This window comes from Oryx dammah, unplaced genomic scaffold (assembly GCF_014754425.2).
Source record: "Oryx dammah isolate SB20612 unplaced genomic scaffold, SCBI_Odam_1.1 HiC_scaffold_23, whole genome shotgun sequence".
Lineage (NCBI taxonomy): Eukaryota > Metazoa > Chordata > Mammalia > Artiodactyla > Bovidae > Oryx > Oryx dammah.
This window is the reverse complement of record NW_024070207.1, coordinates 62,074,804-62,085,384: the sequence shown is the minus strand read 5'-3', so window position 1 is coordinate 62,085,384 and position 10,581 is coordinate 62,074,804. Positions and strand designations below refer to the sequence as shown.

Sequence of the window (10,581 nt, the reverse complement as noted above, 5' to 3'; positions counted from 1 at the left end):
ACACACACACACACACACACACACACACACACACACACACACACACAGCAGAACCTACTTCAAATGTACAGATAAGAGTTAAAATCTAGCAGCAAAATCAGTTACATAGAATGCCTCCAGGGCAATTCAGAAAACATCTCTATTATCTACAAAAGCCAGTTCAAACTTAGCTCTAAATCTCTCTCCTGGGACCTCCCTGGTGGTCCAGTGGTTAGGAATCTGCCTGCAAGTGCAGGAAATGTGGGTTCAACCCCTGGTCTGGAAGGGTCCCATATGCCATTGAGGAGCAACTGAGCCTGTGCTCTAGAGCTCACGAGCTGCAACAACTGAAGCCCACTCACCTAGAGCCAGGGCTCTACAACAAAAGAAGCCACTGCAATGAGAAGCCTGAGTACCACAACTAGAGAGTACCCACGACTCAGCAACTAGAGAAAGCCCACAAACAGCAAAGAAGACTCAGTGGAACCAAAAATAAAATAAATTAAATATCTTTTCTTTTCAACTCTCTTCCCACCTAAAAACAAACCAAAAGAAAACAATATAGACAAAGAAAATAAAACCATCATCAAGAACAGTAAATTATCTTTGGAAATCACATAAATGTATAAACATTATACAGCAAATTTTGACAAAAGTACTAAAAATTAAGACCTCAAGATTCCAAGTACTTACCAGACTTTGAGAACTGCTGGCTAAAGATAATGACAGCATCCACCAAGAGAGAAATTACAAGAACAGAAAAAAAAAATCTTATATTTCTCTCTCAAGACTGAAAGGGGCGGTACTGAAACAATATGGCCAGAGAAAGCAATAGAACCAAGTCAGGCCTTATTTTGGAATGGTGAGGTAATGATTACCTCTCTTGAAGAAAAAAATCAAGGTAGGGAAATACAGAAGCTTTGCCCTGAAGGAACTGGCCTGAATATTTCCAGACCAGACTGGCTTAAAGTAAAACAGTCTTGGAAAAACTGGGAAGGCATCAGTGGTGGGTTGGGGTCAGGGCCCTGTTGGCCACTCCCCTCTTTCTAGTCCAAATAAACCTGGTGAGAGTATATAAGAAAAACAGATATCCTTGTTCTCTTTATTGCATTCTAGAAAAAAGCACCAGTCACTATTTTCAGCACAGCCCTCCGCACTCATGGGCTGCTATTTAAGATGAATACTGATAAAGCAAAAATTTCAGGCTAAAGCACTATTTTAAAAGCACTGAAAAACTTTTCAGCTAGTAATAAGCATATTCACCTTTAGATGTAAAGATTTTAAGCATGCCAAGCATAGCCAGAAATCTTTAGAGTGGTTTGCTCTTAAGACACAATTGGGGCAGTGTTATTTTAGCTTTCTATCTCCCTACGCTGCAAATATTTGTTTATCTTTATACTAGTCTAGTGGCTAACATAGACACTTTTACTAGCAAGCATGCATTAAATATCTGTTATATTAAGTCCTACCACAATACTTCTAATTTCTCTTACTCCCTAATATCTGATCAGTTGTTAAACTATTTTAACTCTTCAAGGTCTCTCCCTCAGTATTCTTTCTACTGCCTTCTGTCTTTGTTAAAAAAAACTCACTATTACTTTCACTGATTAAAATTCCCCACCCTCAGTCTCTCCTCAACTCCAATCCATCCTACATGCTGCCATCAGCTATTGCCAGCACAGATCTGGTCATGCCATTCATGACCTCAAAAATCTTCAGTAGCTCCCATTTACAGAACACTGAAAACCTTTAAACTAGCTTTAAAAGCCCCATACAATCTGGGCCTTGCCTACCTTTAGATGAATACCTCATATCACACTATATTTCCATTCTCACATCATAGACTTATATCCTAGCAAATCATACTCCTCCTTCCTCCAAGGACACATCCATGCCTTTGCTTACACTGCCTTCATCCACCAGAAATAGGTTCCTTTAATCTGTGAAAATATTATCCTCTCTCCAATGCCCTGCTCAAATTCCACCTCTTTCACAATGCCTTACTAAATCTATTCCCTAAACCACCACCACAGCCACCTCATTGTTGATGGTCTTGTAATTTGTATAATAGCAGTTTCTGCATATGACTATCTTGCCCACCTTGAATGTAAACCCATGGGGTTGGGGCGGGATTCAGGATGGTATATCTTTAGACATTTCACATTACAATGCTATGTACTGAACTGCCTTGTACCCAATAAACACTTTATGAACTGAACCAATTCCTACCATGAGAAAAGTTCAAAATAGGAAAAATGTCAATGAAACATCTCATTAGCTAGTTATAACAAATTATTTGCCTCTCTTTATCCCCCAAAGTGTTCCTAAATATAACTTTGTATTTCATCCTTAATCATCCTAACAAATGTGATCAATATACTTAAATGAAATGATCTAAGAAGGAGATATTATGAAAAAACCACTCTTAATAAGGAAAACTGAAGCTATGACCATGGTTATCTAAATCCCAAGGTTTTAATATGCTGCTGCTAAGTCACTTCAGTCGTGTCCAATTCTGTGCGACCCCATAGATGGCAGCCCAACAGGCACCCCCGTCCCCAGGATTCCCCAGGCAAGAACACTGGAGTGGGTTGCCATTTCCTTCTCCAATGCATGAAAGTGAAAAGTGAAAGTGAAGTTGCTCAGTTGTGTCCGACCCTCAGCGACCCCATGGACTTCAGCCTTCCAGGCTCCTCTGTCCATGGGATTTTCCAGGCAAGAGTACTGGAGTGGGGTGCCATTGCCTTCTCCAGGTTTTAATATAGTTGACAATAATTCAGAATTTAGGGGCAGAAAAAAGAGGTGACTATGGAGAAAGAGAAGGAACTGTACACATACTATGTGCAAATCATTTTACTAAGGGATTAAACACAGCAAGGTATTTAGTTTTTATATAACAACTCTTGAAGACAGTTCTTCTCCCATTTAGAGATGAAGCTCAGAGAGGTTAGGTAACTTGCAGTGGAGCTAGTGTAAGCTGGATGTGAAATTGGAACCTAGATTAAACTGGCCTCCAAAGCCCATATTCTTTGCTCTATTACTACAGGGTCTCATGAATTTAATTAAAATTAGCAGTTTTTCCCAATCTGCCATATATCTGACGTCCTAGTTAAATTTTTAGAGTCAGTGGCTTTAGCCCCAAACTGTTTTAGCAATGAATTGTATTACTTTCAAAACTAACTTCCTTAAACAAAAGCAGTATGCTAAAAAATAATATAAAAGTACCAATAAATATTTAATATAATATGGTGATATAATATACAGTTTGAAAATTCTATAACAAACTCCATCAGGAATCAAGAACTCTCTCACCAAAACAGAAAGTGCACAAACTCTGTACATGGCACTACTTCATGAAAAGTCCACTTTACTACTAAAACAGGCTATTCTTAATGACCTTTGTCCAGGAATGACAAATATCCATCACACCTCCTAATTCTTACTTGAAACCTCTGACACATTTTCCCATAGGACAATTTTACAGTGATTAGGGTTTTCATCATTATATCTCTTCCCCGACACTGACAGAATTCAGGCAATAGCTAAAATTATGGCTGCCTGAGAGATAATATCCTTTGAAGTCCCTATTCCCAATAGACCTAATTGAGACATTCCCTGCAAGAGCTCTCAGAACCAAAGCTTCTTGCTTATCCTATTTTCCCCTCTCCCAGGAACCCTCTTTTCCCTTTCAGGCCCATTCTCCACCTCTCACTGGAACCAATCTAATTCTTGTTTGAAACCTCTGACAGATTTCCCATTGAACAATGTTACAGTGATTAGACTCTTTATCATTATACCTCATTACTGTGCACTGGTATAAAAACATAACTATCCTTAATAATTTTTTCCTGTGCAAAAACATGTTAAGAGGCTAAGCAACCAATTATCACACTTCTGAATGATAATTCAAAGGTTAACAACTGCCCATGAAACAAGACAGCAAAAGATGTTGAAAAAGATTCCACAAAATATGATAGTGTATACAATCTTTTATTTTATCAGGATTTAACACACACAGAAATAGACATTAAAGTTTCCTGTAACATTAAAGTTAACAGATTCATACTTACATTTTCTTTAAGGATTTCAACACATATTCAAAAAATATATTCTACAATGAAAGCACCCTTAGTCCTAAAAACTATCATGATTGAGGGCTGCAAAGTTCACATTCAACGGTTAACATTTCCAAAGCCAACATCAACAAACATGTAATTAAAATAAATATAAATTCTGGGAACTAAAAGTGTCTCCTTATCAAAAGAAAGCCATTATAAACAAACATCAATAACAACAACAACAACAAAAAAAAAAAAACATAACCTGTTCTGAGTACTAAACAGGTCTAAGCAGGTCAGATGTAGTGGTTAGTTTTCACCTAGAATATCTGTTTTAGAAAAAAGTTTAATTAAGTCACTTGCAGGGTTAAATCTAACCACTCATAACTGTTTTAGACAAAGAAGGCAGAAATACTATCTTTACCACATTACCTTCACCTTTCGTTTTACTTCATAGGGATTAACAATTTCCACTCCAGTATTTTTCCAAATTGCTGAGGTAGAGAGACCCATTGTTAAATCTCTATAATACCTAAAACATACTGCAAACAATAAAAAAAAACCATATGTGGTAATTACAATTTAAAACATTTCTACATTCAAAGTTAACAAAAATAATAGCAAGCATGCGAATGGTTCCCCCCTCCCATCCCAACCTTTTATCCAAGCATTTAACTGTTTTTATAAACCAGATGCCTAGAACTATGTCAAAAGATTACATACACAAATTAAACAAAATTCCTCTTCCCTTGAGTAATCTTCTAGAAAATTCTTGCAAGTATATAAACATTCCAAGAAGAAACAAACCCCTCTTCATTTATCCTGTTCTTAAGAGATGTAGAATATTAAAATGTATCTCGGAATTCCTTAGTGTAATAGTAAAATATTTCCTATAAATAGAGAGGGTTCAACTTTAGACTTCTTCCATATTGCACTACATTTCTTATTAAATATTATTCTGGCATGTAATTTTAACCCCAGCTCAGTTGGAAATTTGAAAAGAAAAAGAACAAATTAAACAGACAGCAGTCCAACGTATATTTTTAAGGATGAAGCAAGTACTTAAAAGACAAATCTGCACCTAGAGATGTGGAGGATTTCAAGTCCTACCTCAAAATATCCTACTGTGAATCAATTTGGCCTTCAAAATTTTAGGAGATCTGTAATCGTGATGGCCTCTACTGTACTACCAGGCTGTCAATCGATTAGGTTATCAGAAAAACATCCGACTTTCCAAAAAGTCTTGTTTTTGTTTTTTAAACGCTGCCTGCTTCTAATAGTAACAACAAAAACAACAAAGCAACAATAATAAAAAACAAAGAACCTGTGCACATCTGAGTTCTCACTGCACAGCTGACCAAAGCGTAACCAGAACAGTTTCGGAAGTAAGAAGAGCGGGAAGAGAGGCGAACCAAAATATTTTGGTTGAACCTCACTGTCTTACCAAAGATTCCTCTTATAAGGGCTGGAGTTTACTTTGCCTGTTCTTTCACTGACCAACGGGGCGGGGACAGCAGTTGGGCAAAGGGAGAAGGGGCGGAAGAGGGCGGTAGAATTCAGGAGACCGCCAAGGAGGCTGTAGAACATCACCTGAGTGTAGATAAAGAAACCTTGCCTCCAGTTAATCTCCACTTAGGTTGTTACAAAGAACCACAACAAGCCACAAAGAAATGAGAAAAGTAACTAAGGAGCATTCATCCCTATGTGTAAATGTCCCCAGAGTTCGTCACCTTGCTGTTTCTGTTGCGCTGGGTTCCTAAAGCACCCGGTGTTCAATAGAGAGCTGGAGTCAGCAGCTGTCCCTCAAATTGGCAGCTAGCACACTTGGCGCAGCGGAGAAAGAGAAACATGCGGAGCCAGGCGCGGGCACCTGGCGTATCCCCCAGTTCCACTTCAGGTCGAAAAGTGAAGAAACTTAGTCACAACTCTGGCGTGGCCCGCAAGAGAGATACTCCCCCGAGGCCAAGCCTGGCCGGGGCTGCACTTACTCCTGACTCCCGAGCCCGCCGCCCAACCCCGCCGGCTCCCAAGAGAAAGCGCGGTTCGAGCAGAGCGTTGTCCGCCGCCCCGCAGCCTCAAGGCGCCTGGCCTGGCACCTCGCTTCCCAGCCCCATGCCCCTTCTTCCCTGGGCCCCCCAGCAACGGTGTTGAGAGGAGGAAGGGGGTGGCCCCAACCCCTCTTGGCCACCACACTAACCTCGCCGCTGCTTGCACTGCCGCCAAACACCTCCATTTCTTGGTCCCAGGGCTCGTCTTGAGGAGCGAACGGTAGCATCGCCCCTTCAGGAGCACTCGAACAGGAGCTGCCAACTGCCCGAGCGGCCGCGCATCCCGTTTTTGGAGCCTGCCTGCCACTGCGCCGCCGCCACCGCCGGGATCCCCAGCCTCGCCTTCAGCGACAGCTGCCTTCGCCGTGGGGTCCCTCAAAGACTCGAAGCGAGGGGTCGTCGCCACCGCAGGCTGCTGCTCCCCACGGAGAAGACAACTCTGTGCTGCCTCTCCAAGAGCTGCCGCTCGGTTTGTGCTCACCACTGCCGCCAACGCCGCGACAGTCGTTCGGCGGTGACTCCCCCCCCCCGCCCCCCGCCCCGCCAGCTCCCCGCTCCCTCGGGCCCCCTCCCAGCTCTATCAATATGGCGGCAGCGGCGGCGTTACCTGTGCGGCGCCTGGAACTCCCGACCGCGGCGGCACGGCAGCGTCACCCAAACGTCAATGGAGATTCCCCAGCCTAGGGTGAAGCGAGGGGGGGTGGCGGTGGGGGGTAGGCGGGGAGGTGCGAGGGATCGCGTGGTGGGGGTTGGGGGGGCCTTACTGGGCAGGGAAGGCGGGAGAGGCGTAGTAAAGTCCTCTGCTAGCTCCTCGGTAAACCTGCGCGCTCCACGGAGCATGCGCGGCGCTGTTCACACATGCTCAGCAGGCCCTCGCAAATCAACAGAGCAGCCTTGCCGGCAGGAGTCCCGAAAAAGGTTTGGGAGCTGGGGTCCCTCATGAGCATTTGGAGGAGTCAGTGTCAGAGGAAGACTCCAGGAATACCTGCTTTCAGTACTTGCAAAAGCAGGTGCGCTATACACCGAGGCATGCCCATTTGGTATTTAGTGACAAATATTAAGGCAGGGGTTTTAGTCCAGTATACATTAGCCTGGTAGAAGCTGGAGGCAGGAATAAAATCCGTTTAAAATAAAGTGGTACAACTGCGCTGCCTAACTCCCCCCTCTCCTCTTGTCCAGCTCACAGTGTTGGTATTTACTCTGGTTGTCTTCATACTATCGATGTCACCCCGTGTTTCCAGTATTCACATACATAACGTACACCACTTATTGGGCTCAACTTGAGGCAGTGAAGGCAGAGTGTACGAAGCTAACCTCATTTCCACCCCACTCTGAGGATATTGGACCTGTAGTGACAGAAATTATCATTTTTCTCCCTTCTCTAAATCATTTACTGCTTTGCTACTCTAAGCCACACACTGTACCATGCTAGCAATTTAACTGAGATGAAGTATAGCCTCATGCATGGGAGATGATCAATACATGGGAAATACTTCAAAACCTAGAGTAGAAATGTTATTCCACATTTGACACTTTAAAGAACTTGAAAGAACAACTGTAACAGCGACTAAGCCAGCTCAGTACCTTGGCGAGATTTCTAACGGTAGACATAAAATAACACCCTCTTCCACGTACTACACCTAGGACTATGATACTGTGCTCCACAGAAAACGTTGAAGGATGCTCTCTATTTATTTCACCGTCTAGCTTCTAGCACCGGCAACGTAAAGTGAACCAGAGATTGTACCTGAATCGCAATCAAAGATCACTGGTAGATCATTCCCACCTACTCAGCTGAAAACCCCAGGGAGAAATTAAGTTTTAAGAATACGAGTGTGTGTGTGTGTAGGCGCTCAGTCGTGTCCGACTCTTTGCGACCCCATGGACTGTACCTACCAGGTTTCTCCATCCATGGGATTTTCCAGGCAAGAATACTGGAGTGGGTTGCCATTGCCTTCTCCAGGTGATCTTCCCCACCCAGGGATTGAACCCGTGTTTCCCGCATTGTAAGCAGATGCTTTACCGTCTGAGCCAGCAGGGAAGCTTTAAGAATATGATTCTATAAAAATGAAAGCTTTGAAAATAGTGGAGACATGGGGCTATAAACAGTGAAAATATGTGAGCGTGTACCCACATGCAGGTAGACTTCCCTTTGGCTGAACTGGCCTTGCTTCCGCCAATGCTTTGAGCACTGGATATCATCTTTTCTTGCCTACTCAAAGGCCTTGTTCTGCAATTCTTCCACTTCCTGTCTGCCCCTTTCACACCATCTATTTTTCTCCTCTACTGGACCTTTCCTATCAGCAAAAAGCATGCTGTTACTTACTTCAACTTGCTGGACCACTCATTAGTATTTGAAGTAGTTCATGTCTCTTAAAGCATTATCCTCACCTGGCCCCCAGAGCAAAACATTTGTTCATTTTCCTTCTACATCACTGGCCATTTCTTCTCCATGTCCTTTGCTATATCATCCTTCATCTTCCTAATCTCTAAAAACTAGAACTTCAGGGCTCAATCCTTGACCTATACCTTCCCCAACATTTTAGGTATTCCCATATCCCATCCTGTTCCACGGCTTTAAATCCCATCTGTATGCTGAAGACTGTCAAATTTTCTCTCTAACAATAAACACTTTCTTGAAGTCTAGACTTGTACATGCAACTGCTTATTCTATTTGGATACCTAACTGAATTCTAGATTCGACCCTAACTAACCTGTTCCTTGCCTAGTCTTTGAATAATTAATGACCTCTACCACCCACTAGTTTGTTGCTCAAATGTCATTTGAATCTTTTTACTAAAACACCATCCCCATAACTAGCCTCACCCTGCTTTTTCTTGATAATACTAATCAACATGTGATATATGATTGATTTATTCCATCCAGCATCTAGCATAATGATACTCAGTAAATTTTTCTGAATGAATGAATTTGTCCTTTCCTCCTATGCATTTGATAAATATACCACATCAACTATATTAAGAAGCTTCCTCACTATGAATGTATTACTCTGTTCTATATAAAATTTAACTTTCATGTATGTTCATTCATTTAACATTCCCCTTAAGATATAGACACATGTGTGTGTTAGTCACTCAGTCATGTCTGACTGTGTGTGATCCAGTGGACTGTAGCCCACCAGGCTCCTCCTCTGTCTATGGGATTCTCTAGGCAAGAATACTGCAGTGGGTTGCCATTTTTTTCTCCAATATATAAATATACATGTCTCATTAAAAAAAAATAATTAAATTCCCTTCCTCAACTCAATGGTTTTAATAGACTCTCATTTTTCAAATCTTTCCATTAGTTAACAAGTCTTTTTTCTTCTATCTCAATTATTTTTTAAATGTCTGCTCCATCCCCACTGCCACTGACTCAGTTCACCTCATAAAATATTTACTTGAATCAATTATAACAATGATTCCTCTTAACTGATTTTTCTGACTCTAAATTTATACTATCTCCTCAAACCATCCTCCTCATTGGCAGGCCAGTGATCAAAATTTTCTGGTGATTCTTTTATCATCTCCAGTATAATACCCAAACTCCTTAACTCTGAATACAGATGTTTAAATGTTTTCAACATGTGGCCTCTATCTTCCTAGCTTCATGTACCATTTCATATTCCAGTCAAATTTATGCACATGTTATTGTCTCTTCCCTATCCTAGACTTTGTAGATAACTTCTCTTAATAGGAGAAGGCAATGGCAACCCACTCCTGTACTCTTGCCTGGAAAATCCCATGGATGGAGGAGCCTGGTAGGCTGCAGTCCATGGGGTTGCACAGAGTCAGACACGACTGAAGCGATAGCAGTCAATATTAACTACTATTTACAGAGAAAAGAGCCGACTGTGCTCCAGGCTTATGCTTTTCATGGATTCATTTAGCCTACCTAAGAACTTGTAAAAACTTATATTATCTATATTTTACAAATAAGGTACCTGAGCCTAAGGTTCAGTGATTTTCCCAAAACCTCACAGATAATAAATGAAAAGTCTAGAATTAAAACGAGGTCTGCCTGGTGCCAAACCTTTTACCCCACTCTGCTTCTCTGTGAAGCCTCTTAGAGCTTAACTTCCCCTCTTCATTCCTTCTTTCCACTCATCCCAGGGATAAATTAGTCACCAATTCCTCTGTACTTCCATAACATATTTTCCATATACTAATTTCAGCATTTCTTTATCTTTACCAGTGAACTTTGAGCTTTTTGATGGTAGTGAATTAATTAAGCTCTGCAATCACAGCTTATGGCTGGTGCTCAATAAACGTGCTGGATGGACAAACAACATTTCTACTTAAGCCAGACACTATGTTAAAACTGTGGTCTGTTATAAAAATGTACGACAGTGCTTAACTCTTGAGAAGTTTAATGCCCATCTGTTCTGTGTTGACTCCTTGTATCAAAGACATATTACCTGATTTTAAGTTATTGGTAACCATGGACTATTAGATCTAATTTCTACTAAATGAGAAAGCCCTTGAACTGTTGGTGAA

General features: G+C 41.6%; 1 protein-coding gene across 3 annotated transcripts in view; it reads right to left on the bottom strand.

The window, feature by feature from the left end:
* RPS6KA6 (ribosomal protein S6 kinase A6) overlaps positions 1-6,604 on the bottom strand; it is a 177,159-nt gene extending 170,555 nt beyond the window's left edge. Inside the window, exons 1-3 of one of the 3 annotated variants that reach the window (XM_040265626.1) lie at positions 6,235-6,604; positions 4,761-5,928; positions 4,470-4,579 (exon numbers count right to left, since the gene is read on the bottom strand). In XM_040265626.1, coding sequence (XP_040121560.1) covers positions 4,470-4,579; positions 4,761-4,854 — 204 coding nt within the window. In that variant the 5' untranslated portion in view covers positions 4,855-5,928; positions 6,235-6,604. Of the gene's footprint in view, positions 1-4,469; positions 4,580-4,760; positions 6,094-6,234 lie in introns of those variants that run through there. The other 2 variants (XM_040265628.1, XM_040265627.1) reach the window with 2 other exon arrangements.
* Between the last annotated feature and the right edge of the window lie 3,977 nt (positions 6,605-10,581).